Below are 16736 nucleotides of genomic sequence, written 5' to 3' on the forward strand. Positions count from 1 at the left end.
AGGGTCCTGGTGGGCTACAGTCCATGGGGTCACAAATAGTTGGACATGACTGAAGTGACTTAGTACACATAACTAGTAATTAGATTGAGTCAATGATCAGAATCTTCCAACAGAGTGAAGTCTTGGATCTGATAGCATCACTGAAGAATTCTGCCAAATATTTAAAGAATTAATATCATTACTTCTCAAATTTCCTAATAAGATTGAAGAGGAGGGAATACTTCCTTATCTGTGAAACCCGTATAATTCTAATATCAAAGCCAGACAAAGATGAACAAGAAAAGAAGGATTCCCTGGTGGCTCAGAAGGTAAAGCGTCTGCCTGCAATGTGGGAGACCCAGGTTCGATTCCTGGGTTGGGAAGATCCCCTGGAGAAGGAAATAGCAATCTACTCCAGCAGTCTTGCCTGGAAAATCCCATGGACGGAGGAGCCTGATAGGCTACAGTCCATGGGGTCACAAAGAGTCAGACACGACTGAGCTACTAGCTACTACTATGAACATCGGTGCAAAGATTCTCAAAAGAATACTAGCAAATAGAATTCAGAAGCCTATTACAAGGATTTTACACTGTGGCAAAATGAGATTTATCCCTGGAATACAAGAATGGGTCAATATACAAAAATTAATCAATGATATGCTATTATCAACAAAATGAAGGAAAAAAGCTGTGTGATTATCTTAACTAATACAGAAAAAACATCTGACAAAATTCAGCACCCTTTCATGATAAGGAACAGGCAACAAAATAGAGACAAAAAGAAAACCGTATCACTGCAATGAAAACCATACATGAAAAACACAGCAGCAAAGACTGAAAACTTCCTTTAAGATCAAGAACAAGACAGGGATGCCCAGTTTCACTTCCACTCAACATAGTAGTAGTAGAACGTTTAGCCAGAGCAAGAAAAAGAAATAAAAAGCATCCAATTAGAAAAGAAGAAGTAAGATGATATGTGTGTAGAAAATCCTAAAGACTCTCCCAAAAAAGCTGTTTAAACTAATAAGTAGCAGGCTACAAAATCAGCACACACAAATCAGTTGTATTTCTATTCATGAACAGTGAATAATCTAAAAATGAAAACTACAAAAATAATTCCATTTGTAATAGCACCCATAAGAGTAAAAGACTTGGGAATTAACTAAGGAGGGAAAAGGCTTGTACAGTGAAAACTACAAAACATTTCTGAAACAACTTAAAGATGACATGAATGAATGGAAAAGCATCCTGTACTTATGGATTGTGAAACTCAATATTGCTAAAATGTCAGTACCCAAACCAATCTACAAATTCAGTGTAATCTCTGTAAAATGCCAGTGATCTTTTTTTTTTTTTTTTTTTGAGAAATAAAAGAACCCATCCTAGAGACTTCCCTGGTGATCCAGTGGCTAAGAGTCCACATTTCCACTGCAGGGGTTTCAGATTCAGTCCCTGATCAGGGAAGTTCCACGTGCCACATGGCATGGCCGAAAAAAGAGAAAAACCTATCCTAAAATTCATATACAATCTTGAGGAACCTGAGTAGCCAAAACAATCTCGAAAAAGAACAAAACTTGAAGACTCATGTTTCCTGATTTCAGAACTTACTCTACAAGTGTGCAGTAATCCAAGCAGTGTGGTGTTAGTATGAAAGACTTATAGACCAATAGAATAGAGTAGATAGCCCAGAATTAAACCGTCATGCATATGGTCAAATGATTTTTTGCCAAAAGTGGAAAATGGGTAAAGGACAATCTTTTCAGGAAATAATTCTTAAAAAAAGAGGATCAGTTCAGTTCAGTCACATCTGACTCTCTGCGACCCCGTGGACTGCATCACACCAGGCTTCCCTGTCCATCACCAACTCCTGGAGCTTGCTCAAACTCATGTCCATAGAGTCGGTGATGCCATCCAACCGTCTCATCCTCTGTCATTCCCTTTTCCTCTCGCCTTCAATCTTTCCCAGCATCAGGGTCTTTTCCAATGAGTCAATTCTTCGCATCAGGTGGCCAAAGTATTGGAGTTTCAGCTTCAGCATCAGTCCTTCCAGTGAATATTCAGGACTGATTTCCTTTAGAATGGACTGGTTTGATCTCCTTGCAGTCCAAGGGACTCTCAAGAGTCTTCGCCAATACCACAGTTCAAAAGCATCAGTTCTTTATCACTCAGCTCTCTTTGTAGTCCGACTCTCACATCCATACATGACTACAGGAAAAACCATAGCTTTGACTGTACGGACCTTTGTCGGTAAAGTAATGTCTCTGCTTTTTAATATGCTGTCTAGGCTTGTCATAGCTTTTATTCCAAGGAGCAAGCGTCTTTTAATTTCATGGCTGCAGTCACCATCTGTAGTGATTTTGGAGCCTAAGAAAATAAAGTCTGTCACTGTTTCCATTGTTTTCCCATCTATTTGTCATGAATTGGCAAATGGGTTCAGATGCCATGATCTTACTTTTCTGAATGTTGAGTTTTAAGCCAACTTTTTCACTCTCCTCTTTCACTTTCATCAAGAGGCTCTTTAGTTCCTCTTCACTTTCTGCCATAAGGGTGCTGTCATCTGCATATCTGAGGTAATTGGTATTTCTCCCTGCAGTCGTGATTCCAGCTTGTGCTTCATCGAATCCAGCATGAAGCATAATGTACTCTACATATAAGTTAAATAAGCAGGGTGACAATATACAGCTTTGATGTATTCCTTTCCAAATTTGAAATCAGTCCATTGTTCCATGTCCAGTTCTAACGTTGCTTCTTGACCTGTGTACAGATTTCTCCACAAAAGAGTGGAGCTGGACCTTTATTAATACTGTATACAAAAACTAACTCGGACCTAAGTGTAAGACCTAAAACAAAAACTCTTAGGAAAAGAGCACAGGGCAAAACCCTTCACAGCATTCGTTTTGGAAATGATTTCTTAGATGTAACTCCAAAGGCACAATTGACAAGAGAAAAAGTAGACAAATTGGACTTCATGAAAATTAAAAAAAAAATTGCATCAAAAGACACCATTCACAGAGTGTTAGTTGCTCTGTTGTGTCCAACTCTTTGTGACCCTATGGGCTGTAGCCCACCAGGCCCCTCTGTCTGTGGGATTTTCCAGGCTAGAATACTGGAGTGGGTTGCCATTTCCTTCTTCAGGGGATCTTCCCAACCTAGGCATTGAACCTGGGGCTCAAGCAGATTCTTTACCACCTGAGCCACCAGAGAAGCCCTATCTCCAGAGTAAAAAGAGACAACTCACAGAATGGCAGGAAATATTTGCAAATCATGTATCTGATAAGGGATTAATATCCGAATATATAGAGAACTTCTAAAATTCAACAATAAAAACCTAATTCAAAAATGGGCAAAAGACTTGAATAGACATTTCTCCAGAGAAGAACTATGTGAATTGCCAATAAGCACATGGAAAGATGTTCAACACCACTGATAATTAGGGAACTGCAAGTTAAAACTACAATGAGATACTACTTACCATTCATTAGCAAAGCTATTATCAAAATAACATAAAATAACAGGTGCTGGCGAGGATATGAAGAAATTGAATGGAAGTGTAAAATGGTCCAGACACCATGGAAATGAAATGTTGGTTTCTGAAAAAATTTTAAATTAAAATCACCATATGATCCAGCAACTCCACTTATGGGTGTATTCCCTGGGAGATTGAAAGCTTGGTCTTGAAAAGGTATTTGTACACCCATGTTCATAGCAATATTTTCACAATAGCTAATGTGGAAGCGACCCAAGTTCCCACTGACTGTTGAATGGATAAACAAAATGTGGTACATACATACAATGAGATGTCATCCAGCCTTTTTAAAAAGGCAGAAAATTCTATAGTATGCTATAACATGGATGAATCTTGAGGACATTATGCCCAGTGAAATGCCAGGTGTAAAAAGACAAATACTGTGTGATCCATTTATTTGAGGTATTTTAAGAGTAGTCAAAGTCATAAAGACAGGAATTGTTGTAGTAGTTGCCTGGGGCTGAGGGGAGGGAAGAATGGAGGGTTGTTTAATAGGTACAGAGTTTCAGTTTCACTAGATGAAGAGTTATGAGTCTAGTTATGGGTACAGATGACTGTACAATAGTGTGAATGTTTTCAGTACCACTGAGCTGTATAGTTAAAAGTGGTTAAGATGGTCAACTTTGTTATATGTATTTTACCACAATAAAAAAAGAATGGTGTTGCTTTAAACATTGAATAAAACTTACTTGAATTTCAAATCATTTTTTCTTTTCATTTTCTGAGTATTTAAAAATGGCTTTAATGGTGTTTATTAAAAATGATGTGGCATAGTTGTTGACTGTCTAAATTAGCGTACAGTATTCTTTATTTGTCTTTTTGTTTGTCACAGTTGCACTGTTTTAAGGCTGATAGCACATTAAGGCTTTTGATAGCACATTTTAGTCAATACAGTGTAATTTAAAAAATTGTTTTAATCAAAAGTAAAACTGGTTGGGAATATAACTACTTTTTTCCCAGCCACTTTTTATAGGAAAAATAAGAAGTGTGAAAAAATTGAATAGGTTTATAATAATATTTACTAAATCACTTTATGTAGGATTTAGAAAATAAATTTTAGTATAAAATAAATATATTTTAATACATTTCAGAAATAACCTCCTCCACCATCAAACACCCCATTTATCTCTTAGGGTAGCTACTATTAATGTTTTTTAAATAGCTTTCCAGAAATGATCTATGAATAGATAAGTATATATATATGAGTATATGATGGAATTGTACACACACATACACAAAATCTGTATACCCCATCTTTTTTTTTAAAGATTCATTTTTTTGTAAGGTATTTTGAATGGCTTAATTCAAATGTTCTTCAGTAAGTTCAAGGAAAAGTAGACAAATTGATGTGTACATTAAAACTATAACTGTCTTTAACAGAAAACAACAAAATTCTGTAAAGCAATTATCCTTCAACTAAAAAGTAAATAAATTTAAAAAATACATTACTCATACGTTGATAAATGTTCACTTCAAGTGAATTGACGAGGTAAATGTAAACAGATGTATTAAAAAGAAATCATAGAGTAATATCTCTGATTTCAAACTTGTGAAATCCTTCTTAAGAATAAATACAATAAAAGAAATTTGTAAAGGAGGAAGTTAAGCTTTGGCCAAAAAAATGTCAACAAATAAAACCTATAGTGTAGGTTTAATATCCTTTAAAAAAGATTTCCAAGAGGGAATGACTGATTTTAAATGTAAATGAATGCTAATAGTGGGTGGAATCAAACAGCATAAAAACACTAAATTTTTTCTGGAGTCAGCACTTTAATCTTATATTCTAAAACGCAGAACCATTTTTGTAGTAAGATATAATGCAAATAAAATTGGAATTTCACATAAAAGTGTAACTGTCTTTATTTGAGGTCTTCTAATTATTCTGGTAGTATAGATGAAGAGTAAACTTTCTTTATTATAGTTTGTTAACAGATTAGATTTTAAAATCTTTTTATGAAAACCTAAAAAATTTTAATTTGTATGGAAGATTTTTGCCCTCAATATACATTCTTAATATCCATCACACTTCTTGGGAGTGGGATTATTGTGACGTTGTCTAGTGGGAGGGAGAGGGAGGAGGATGCTTTACCATATTATTGAGAGTTGTTGTTGTTTTTTTTTTAAGCAATGAGCGCGTTTTACTTTTATTAAAATGATAATGGTAAATATTTTTAAGAAATGTAATGACATAAAGGTAATTTAAAAATAATGTCCTCATTACTAAGCTTACGTTGTGCTTTTATTAATTTTGGTTTTAGGCCTGTGTGGACGTCAGAGCCAGTTCAGTGTTTTGGCAGCAGATGGAATTTGCAGAAAGCCTCCATGGTCATCCCAAGTTGCCAGAATGGTTGTCTACACACCCTTCTCATGGCAATCGAGCTGAGCACTTGGATAGGCTCATACCTCAGGTGAGCTAACACTGCATAAGGCAAGACTTTATTGTTATGGTATCATTTATTTTTAATACTGTTACTTCCTGTGCCTAGAAAAAGAGCACTAGCCTGTCAACCATTTTTATTACCATTAGTTTTCAAAGGATTTCACTGAAAAGTAAAAAATCCTGCTAGTCCACAAGTCCTGGTGAATAAATTGGTATGTATAGTTGACTTTTCATGATAGTCAAGGTTTAGCACTTTTAGTATCATACTTTTTAGTTTTAACTGATTCTGTGAAAGTCTAAAAGTCAAGGTATGTTTTTCATCATACTGATCATAATCTTAGTGATTTCAGCTTATCATTAAAAATACCAGTTAATGAATTATGTGAAATTTTGGGTTGAGTATTAATTCCAGTAGTGATGCTGGAATTTGTTTTGTTTTGTTTTTTAGGAAAAAAAAAAAACCTTCAGATTAGTTTGCTTTCTGGTTAGTTCTCTTAAAAGATAGAATAAAGTGTGTGCTGTGTGCTCTTTTTTTTTTTCCTTTGTAGAATTCATTAATGGATCAAGCTGAAACAGCTTTCTCCCAAGTAGTATTCACTCTCTTCTAAAACTCTTTTGATTTAACATATTCAGAAGTGCTTTCCACATAGGTACAAAATGAATGTCAGTCGTCTCTAAGGCAGCCTGCATCCTCTCTTCTGCCTCATGTGCTTAAAAGCAGAATATTCGTTACCAATTTAAGAATTAGTCTTGGGCTAATTGCTAAAGGGATAACACAACAGATACAGATATATTATAAACGTCTCTTTAAATATGACTTCAAATTCAGAAGAACAAACATTGAGTACCTGCTATAAGAAAGATGCAAAAGAAATAATACATAGTCTTGATATTTTAAGATGCTAAAATAAGTAAAAAATGATTCTTAATATAATAAGGAATATTATTTATCATAAGAAAAGTAGAATACAATGGTATACATTGTGAAGGAAGAATAACCTTATTACTTGGTGTAATAATAATAACCGTATTTTGGGGGTAAGCCTCTTATTTGTGGTAAGAAACTACCACAAGATTCATTCATTTATTCATATGATCAACATTTATTAATATTCATTGCTAATGTACTGTTCTGTGTTGTATTGTGCCGGGGAGTGAGCAAGGAACAAAGCAGCCTCTTATTTTCTTAGAGCTAACATTCTAGTTAAGGAATGCAAATAATAAACAAGCCAACAAACATACATATAGTATGTCAAGCAGTTATAAGCACGTTGCAGAAAAACAAAGCGGATGAAAGGTGGGAGAGAGGCCTGGGCAACAGAAGGTATACTAGTCAGTGTTCATTTGTCAAGGAAGACCTTAATACACAGAATTTGGAAAGAAGCAGGGGAGCAAGTCCTGTGGATATCTGGAGGAAGAGTCTTCTAGGCTGAGGAAGCAGCTGATGCCCAGGACCGGAAGTGAGACTGTGCTTGCTTGGTATATTCAAGGAATAGCAAGACACTGGGGCTGAATGGAGTAAGGGAGGGGAGAATGGTTGAGGTGTGAGGCGTCTTCTAAACCACTGTAAGGTCTTGATTCTTATTTCAAGTGATATGGGAAGCTAAGCGAGGGCTTTGAGCAGAGGAGGCTTGATCTGGCTCAAGTGTTTTATAGTGATCACCGGGTCTCTTTTGTGGACTATAGGGGAGCAAGGGTGGAATCAGGAAGCCTATTTAAGAGGCTCTTGCAGTAATCCTGGTTAGAGATGATGGAGGCAGAAGAGCGGGAGAGAAATGGTCAGATTTTGGATGTATTTTGAAAAGAATGATGACTGGATTTGTTGATTTTTTGAGCTTACTTTATGCCTTTTGTGAGCACCGGGTCAGCCAGACATAGGTTATTGAGACCTATCCTAAATACATTTCATTTATACTCTTAACTTTAAGGAAAAATACGTGAGAAAGAAAGAGCAGTGAAATTTACTTGATATAACGTGTAGTAGTTATTCCCCTTGAGAGACAACATGGGACTGGGACAGTCAGTTTCATAAGTAGCTGATTTGTATTGAAGAGCGCTGACTCTGAGAGTCTTCTTAGTGGCACCCCAGACCCAGGAACCTCATACTACCCTGGGAATGGCTTAACCTATCTCTAAATCCATAATAACCATATGGTTTTCTCTTAGAATTTCCTTTGCTTTTTGCTTAATGAAATTCTAAAAATACATGGTTTGCTTAAACTGGATAATGAGTTCTACCTAACTTTTATCTGAAGCCTGTCCTAAATTCTGGGTTTTTGTTTCATCATCAGATAACTAATGATCTTTAAAGAAGTAGTAAATGTTCTTTAGAGAAGTCTTTAAAATAATAATAAATTGAGTAGTGAGTATGAAAAAAAAAAATGGTTGGAGAAACAGATATGTTATTTGGAAGCCAGTGACGAAGAAAAAATTAAGAGATATTTTTCTTCTAAAAATAAACTATTCTAGTTCGGAAGCTTAATTTGAAAACCTCATACAATTTCTTGTATTTTTCCCCCCAAGTGATTAAATTCAATTTGAAGGTAATAAAACTCTACTACAATATTGGGAGTAATTCAGTGATTGAAGTGAAACTGATAGTAGAAGAGTATATTGTTAATTAGAATACATAGTCATAATTCAGAGATCGGAATTCCCTACTATCATAGGTCTAATTTCTGTAATGAAAGAAAACGATTCCTCAGGCAGTATCTGGAATTATGTGAGTCTGTGTCGTCTTAGAGACTATCTTTTTTGGGTTAGATTTTCTTTAAGGTTTCTTTCCTACTAAAGTGAGGACAGTGTTGGGTTGCACCTAAAGCTCCTGTCCTCTGCCATTTCAGACAGTGATGTACATCTAAAGGGTGGTTGGGCACCAGTGTGCAGAGGTGTCTCGGTCAGAGATGAGGATTTCAGAATCACCAGGAAATGCTGGTAGTTGAAGTGGTGAGAGTGAGTGAGTTCACTTAGGAGGTAAGCACAGGACGTGCTCTTGGACACTTAGCTGTGTTAGGTAGAGTCCATGCTTAATTGGTAGGAGGAAGAGCCTGTAGTAGATTAGGTTCGTAGGAAAAGACCAAGAAAGTCAGGAAAATGAGGTTCTTTGGTCCTCTGAGAATACAAATCTTGGTAACTTTGATGTTTTAAAATTTAAGTTTTTGAAGATTGTATATTTTTCTTTTTTATTGTTTTCCTGTAGATCATTACAGAAGTATATTGTCTTACCATAGCATATTAATGTTTATGATGTTTTAAATCTATATTTGAGCATTTTTCAACAAATATTTATTGATTACCTCTTACGTGCTAGATTATAGGTATTGTAGGTGTTGTGACCAAAATAGACAAAACCCCCTGCCCTCAGGAAGTTTATTTGGCAGTAAAGGGTGAGAGACAGTGAATAGAATAAATTAGTAATATACAGAATAAATCACCAGTATATTGCATGTTAGTAATAAATGTAAGGGAGGAAAATAAAGAAGGAGGAATTGTGTATTATCTTGGGCTGCCATAACAAAATCCATAGACTTGGTAGCTTAAGCAACAGAAATTAATTTATTCACAGATTTGAAGGCTAAAAGTACAAGATCAGGGTTCTGCCTTAAGCAGCAGAAATACACTTTTCTCAATTCTGAGGGCTGGAAGTTCAATAGTAAGGTTCTGGCCGGTTCAGTTTCTGGTGAGGTCTCTCTTCGTGTCTTGTATGTAGCTGTCTTCTCGCTGTGTCCCGCGTGGTATAGAAAGAGTGATTGCTTTTGTGTCTCTTCCTCTTCTTAGGAGGCACTGTTCCGTCACAAGGGTCATACCCTCATGACCTCATCTAAACATTACCTCCCAGAGGCCCCATCTCTAAATACTGTCACAATGGGAATTAGAGCTTCAGCATACACATTCCCAGATGACACAGTTCATTCCATAGCAGATAGGTAATGTGTGAGCAGAGGTAGTCATGGTTGCTGGAATAGCTGTTTGAAATGGGATTGGGTCAGAGAAGGTTTTACTGGGAAGAAGGTATTTGAAGGAAGACTTGAAATAAGGGAAAGAGTGAGCCATGTAGCTTCCTGGGAGGAGGAGCTGTCCAGGCAGAGGGAATAGTAAGTACAAGTCCTTGAGCAGGAGTGAGCCAGCTATATTTGAGGACCAGCAAAGAAACCAATGTAACTGCTTGGGGTTAAACAAGGGAAGGTGGAGGGAGCAGGTTTTATAGGCCCACCAAAAAAAAGAGGGGGGGGCCTAGGTTTTACTCAGAGATGGAGCAGCAGTGGGGGCTTCCTTGGTGGCTCAGTGATACAGAATCTGCCTGCAGTGCAGGAGTTGTAGAGGACTCAGGTTTCACCCCTGGGTCAGAAAGATTTCCTGGAGGAGAGCATGGCAACACACTCCAGTATTCTTGCCTGGAGAATTCCATGGACTGAGGAGCCTGGTGGGCTACAGTCCATAGGGTCACACAGAGTCGGACATGACTGAAGAGAGCCTCAGTGGAGTGTTTTGAGCTGAGGACTAGAGGAATAACAGGATCTGTGTTGTATTTGAAAAGAGTGTAATCTACAGCTCCTACAAAACAGTATAATCATGTAATTTTGGAGTGTTTTAGTTTAGTATATTGTTCAGAAAATAAGCCAATTCCTTTTTTTGTTTTGTTTCTAAATCAAGCCTCCAAATTGGAAAAAAATATCCTTGCTTTTTAAAAAAATGTGAATTCTGAGATAATGCATGTGTAAATGCCTAGTTAAATATAGTCCTGTGATCCACTAGTATTTAAAAAGGATAAATAAAGAGTTATAGTAATGATATTATTTGTAGTTAATGATACGGTATGTTATAATTTTATTTACTTGAAATAATCAGTTAAATTTAGGAAACACATATCCCACATATTCCGTTACCATAACAACTTGGGTGAAAAATTGAAGAACAGATGTTATATCAACCTGTTGATGTTTAATAGTATGACAATTTTAAAATTATATTCAAATTTTAAATTTATATATACCATACATAATCCTTGAAAGAGATAACCTTATTTAATTTTTTCTGTAAGTATCATTATACTATATGAATAGATGTTAATAAGAAAAATTGTATAATAACCTGGGGTTGAAATTTACTTGGCGGATTTATTTTACAACTGAAAACATTGATACTAAATTTTTTATATTTCTTCTCTTACCAACTCTGTCATCCTTTCCTTGGCATGGGGAAGGGGATAGAGAATAATAGAGTAAAAAGGGAAGGCATTTAATTTGGAATTACTGTTTGTCTGGGGTTATGTTATTATAATCATAATTTTGAATAGGATTTATTTTTTAATACTCTTAGAACTTTCAATGTCAGCTTTATTTGTAAACTGTTTTTTAAATCTTGAGTTTCAAATTTACTACATTTAATTTTTAGGTACAAGAATCACTCAGTGGCAGACCATAAATGCATTCATTTTAATCTCATTTTACTTCAGATTCTTTAAACTTTCAGGAAGCTGGGGGTTTTAACTCACGTGTAAATCATTCTTACATATTTATAATTGGACAAAGTAAATGCATAAATCATTAATATTATACATCGCATAAGGAGAAAATATGAGAGTGTTTAACATTGAAGTGAAATGTCGTTGTTGGCCAATGTACACAAACACACTGTTCACCTCACAGAATTTCATTTTGTCTGACATGAAGAGTGTTGAGGAAAAGGCAAATATCATAGCAGCTACTGTAATTGAATTGGCCTCTGAATCATATAAAACCAGTAAGCCTGACAGTACCATTGTCTTAAAACCTTAAAAAAATATTATGGTGCATTTGATGTGTATCTACTTGAGGCTGAAATGAATGGGCTATTAGAAAAAAATTGCTTTTAGGAGGAAAGGGGAGAAAAGTAATGATATCTTTAGAAAAACATGTTTAAAAAATGGAGGTGATTTTTTTTTTCCCCTTGAAATGTCTTGGTTTCTGTTTTCAAAGGAGGCTTTTAGCCTAACCATGAGGCTTCTTTGGCATTAATTTTTTTTCTGTTCTTTTTCCTTTTTCTCTTTTGAACTTAGTTTATTTTTTATGCATATGTAATTGCTGTTTTACTTGATATGTAGTACCAGATATCATTCATTTCCTTTTCTGTGGCCAAGTGTCATTTACAGTGTTGTAAGTTTTCTACAACTTACAGTGTGGTAAAGTAGCTCTAAGGCTGTGAAAGACAGAGATAATACCCAAGGATGCACTTGACAGGGCACCGAATGACTGTTTACTGCCCGTTTCAGAGTCTTTCACAGCTTTTCTCTTTGTTTCCTATTGTCTCCTGTTAACCTTTCAAGTAGACACCAGATCAGATCATCCTGTCAGACTAATAAAAACAAGTTTTTTGGTTGTTTTTAAGTAGCCACACATTGTATTGTGTTTTCTGGTGTATTTCCTATTCCTTGAAGTGGTAACCTACTATTCTTATTATTTTCTCTTAAGTTTATTTCTAGTGAGTTTTTGCACTGAGGTTATTGAAACTAAAATTTTAGATCTTTTGAAAAGTATATGCTTACCTTCAGAAATTAAGGTAAAGAGTTGGAAATTCAGAGGGTGTAAAGGGACTGCTTTCATATTTCAGGAAAAACATTTAAACCTCTCATGAGCCATTTAGAATTAAAAGATATTGATGTAAAATCAAGGTTGAAGTTATAGAAGTGTAAAAATGACAAAGGAAAAGTAAGGTTGTTTTTTTTTTTAAGAAAAGATTTTTAGTTTTATTTTTGATGGTAAAAATGTTAAAACATATATAAAGATAGAGAATAATTTGAATAATTTAATGAACCCCCATTTTCAGTCACATTCAGTAGTAGTAAGTTTTTTATACATTTGCTTCATTTGCCCCTTCTCTTATTTCTTTCCCCTGAAGTATTTTAATGCAAAACTTATACATGAGGGCTTTCCCTCCTAATACTTCCATATTCATTTTAGAAACTAGTACTGTTTTCTTCTGTAATCATACCACCATCATAGCTAAGAAAACTAAGTAATTTCCCCTTAATAAAGTTAAATATCCTTTGTATACTCAAATATCATCCCAAAATATAGTTCTATAATTAGTTTATTCAAATCCAACAAATCCATATAGCATTTCCCTGCTTTGTCCCTTAAGTCTGTGATTTTAGAACAGTCTCCCTGCCCTTTGTTTGTTTTTAAACATGTTATTGATGTGTTGAATAAATCTAGACCCACATTCTGGATTTATCTGATTACTTCTTTGTGGCCTTGACCAGCCTCTTTCTCTGTATGCCTATAAGTGGAAGTTAACTTTTGGCAAGAATATTTTATAGGTGGTGCAGTTAAGCTTCATATGGCTTCACATCAGGAGTCTCTTAATCTGGCTGCTCCATGTTCAGTGATGTCACATTTGATCAGAGGGTTTGGAGGGTGATACCGTAACCCCTCCTTTGGGGATGTGGTTTTCCCCCTCATAGCCAGCAAGTGATTGTGAGGTGGTGAGACGGCACTCTGCCAAAGATCCAGTTCTTCAGCAACCTGAGAAGTGTCTTTAATTGAAGAAATATCCTCCTCTCTCTTAAAAGGCTAAGCTGATTGTGTCTTCAGAAAGTGAAAGTGTTAGTCGCTTCAGTCGTGTTCGACTCTTTGTGACTTTATGGACTGTAGCCCGCCAGGCTCCTCTGTCCATGGAATTCTCCAGGCAACAGTACAAGAGTGGGTAGCCATTTCCTTCTCCAGGGCATATGCCCAATTTAGGGATTGAACCCAGGTCTCCTGCATTGCAGGCAGATTCTTTACTGTCTAAGCCAGCAGATAAGCCCCGTGTGTCTTTAGGAGGAATCTACCTAAGTAGAACAGTGAAGAAGGAACTCCGACCAGCCAAGTCAGCTCTAATGGAACAAAAGATGTTGCAGGCACATTTTTCTCCTATTTAAGAGTAGATTTAAGACGTAGGTAAGTGAGGTTTTTTTTTTTTTTTTTAAATCACAATGATGATTAGTGCATAAGAGTTGAAAGGAAAGTTGGTCACAGATAATTGTATTGATATTTAATAAATAGGTAGTGTCTGAGAGTCCTCAAATAATAATACCACAAAGATCTTCATCTCAACTAAATCTAGCATTAACGACAAAAACCAAAGCCCCCCAAATGCCCATTTTCCTCGAATAAGATAAGCTTTAAATAATAGAAAAACTAAAAAAAAAAAAGGCAAATCTCAAGCTAATTTAAAAAATTTGCTTCATCAGAGATGCTTTCCTGGTGGCTCAAGTGGTAAATAATCTGCCTGCCAATGCAGGAGACTTGGGTTTGATCCCTGGAGCAGGAACATCCCCTAGAGGAGGAAATGGCAACCCACTCCAGTGTTCTTGCCTGGGAAATCCCAGGGGCAGAGGAGCCTGGAGTGCTACAGTCCATGGGGTCACAAAAGAGTTGGACACAACTTAGTTTAGTTGCCCAAATTAGTTGCACATGCAGAGGCAGCACCATGTAAAGCTGCATGATAAGGCTGATTCAGCTACATTGAAAGTGACAGGAAGAAGAAGAATGACTTTACAAATGTAAGACACACCCACTTCAAAAAGTTACTTCACTTGTGAATACTGCAGAGTAGCTATTGGAAAGAACAGAATTGATGCTCCAGAGCAAAGACTTACTGATGCTCAGAGATAGGGCAACATACATAGCACAACCAAATTAAAACATCTGAAGCTAAAAAAGGTGTTTAAGAAAATGGAAGCATATTGAAGACACAAGGAAATCCAAGCTGCATGTAACAGTGATAAGGGTCATTTGTTTGGTCTTTTGACAAGACAGAAGACATTTCTTTGACTAGTTTCTATGTCACATTTTTAATTTAGATAACATTTCTCAGGAAAAGTTTTTAGAAGAATCCCAGAGCATCATGCAAGAGAAACCTGACATGAACATACCTAGATACATACATTTATCAAATGTTTGCCCTTCATTGCAAAGATAGGCTTTTACGAGATGCCGTGGTATAAAGAGAAATTTTAAAAACACTTAAAGAAACTTTGGATCTTACTTTTCAGACTTTGGAGAAGTGTAAGAGTTTAAAGGGGAATGGAACAAAACCAACCAACCAAAAACCAATGGAACGAATACATTTTGCTATGGTATCTAACCAAACCAACTTTCATTGCTTTTAAGATGGTGTGTGCTCAGTCACTCAGTCTTGTCTGACTCTTTTTGACTTCATAGACTGTAGCCTACCAGGCTCCTCTGTCCATGGAATTTTCCAGACAAGAATACTGGAGTGGGTTGCCATTTCCTACTCCATGGGATCTTCCTGACCCAGGGATCAAATCCGCGTGTTCTGCATTGACAGACAGCTTCTCTACCACTGCACTACCTGGGAAACCCCTTTTATGATGAAAGATCCCTTAATAAATGAAACACATACAACGAAGTGTCAGTGAAGTACTCAGTAGCAGTGGTGAACTTTCCAAATCCACTGATGCTTGAGAATTAGATAAAATATATAGTTTAGCTTGCTATTTAGCAATATATAGGATTGTGATTATAGCTTGCACTCTGCTCTTCTTAGAAAACCAAAGATCATGTAAAGAAATTAACAGAGAATTGAGTTGAATAGTACAAAAAGAAGATTTAATGGACATTAGAAACTAAATGCTTGGGAATGAATGTTTATTTTCTTCTTTACTGCGTGAGTGCTCAGTTGTTCAGTTGTGTCCAATTCTTTGTGACCCTGTGGACTCTAGCCCACCAGGCTTCTCTGTCCATGGGGTTCTCCAGGCAAGAATACTGCAGTGGGTAGCCATTCCCTTCTCCAGAGGATCTTCTCAACCCAGGGATCGAATCTGGGTCTCCTGCGTTGCAGGTGGATTCTTTGTCATCTGAGCCACTGGAGAAGCCCTGGTGGGGCTAGTAGTAAAGAGCCTGCCTGCCAGTACAAGAGACATAAAGAGATGTGGGTTTGATCCCTGGGTCGGGAAGATCCCCTGGAGAAGGAAACTGAGATAGCAGTCTCTCCTGGATGTTTAATGAATGTTTTATGTATTTGTGCGGAGATCATGCCTCCTTCCCTCTTGGCCTAAGAAAGGGAAACTTTCTCCTTCCCTCCCTCCACTGTAAGATACTTTAATGATAAGTATTTAACACTGAGCCCAGGATTTCAAAGTAGTTCATATCATAACCCCAATTTAGATAGAACACCTGGCACAGTGCAAGACACATAGAAAATGAATGGTAAATGTTAGTTTCTTTCACTCCTAGTGGGAATCTTTAGGCTGGCTAATCCCATATTTAATGCTACGTCTTCCATGGGATTCTTAAAACTGTATATTCTTATGTGAATGCATTCCTGCTTTCTCTTAGGCTGTAAAAACTCTTAAGAATGTTTTTCCTATGACATTTATCATAATGATTTATTCATAGCTTGTGTTCTATAAATGTTTGTTTAAAATTCAGCATGCATTTATTAAGTACTATTATGTGCAGTGCATGGAGTTAAATACAGAAAACAAAGTAAGGGAAAAAGCATATTCTAGTTATATAGTAGGAAAGCATTGCTTACTTTAAAAGAGAGGAAGGCATATTTAATAAGATAGATTTGAATTTATAAAAAATAAAAGATGGTACCACAAAGCATAATGAAATAAATGTGGAAAGTAAAGTGAAAAAAAGAATGTTTTACCAACATATGTGATAAAAATCTTACTATGCAAAACAGATGAAGACTTGATGAAAATATACATGGTCTGTAACAGGATTCTGCTTGATAGGTAGAGGAGAAAAACAGTTGACGTGTGAAGAAATACTAATATAAACCTTTATGAAGTATATATAGTTTTTCTAGCAGTTAAGGAAATGTAGTTCAGATGTTGCCAAAGTACGTTTTATTCAG

The 16736-nt window shown here is 36.1% G+C and overlaps 1 protein-coding gene across 4 annotated transcripts in view; it reads left to right on the plus strand.

Annotated features, from left to right (window-relative positions):
• Positions 1–16736, plus strand: part of OMA1 (OMA1 zinc metallopeptidase) — a 94505-nt gene that overhangs the window by 38486 nt on the left and 39283 nt on the right. For all 4 annotated transcript variants that reach the window (XM_070786458.1, XM_019957376.2, XM_070786457.1 and 1 more), the window contains exon 8: positions 5764–5913. In XM_070786458.1, coding sequence (XP_070642559.1) covers positions 5764–5913 — 150 coding nt within the window. The remainder of the gene's footprint in view (positions 1–5763; positions 5914–16736) is intronic.

The sequence above is a fragment of the Bos indicus genome, chromosome 3 (assembly GCF_029378745.1).
Source record: "Bos indicus isolate NIAB-ARS_2022 breed Sahiwal x Tharparkar chromosome 3, NIAB-ARS_B.indTharparkar_mat_pri_1.0, whole genome shotgun sequence".
NCBI lineage: Eukaryota > Metazoa > Chordata > Mammalia > Artiodactyla > Bovidae > Bos > Bos indicus.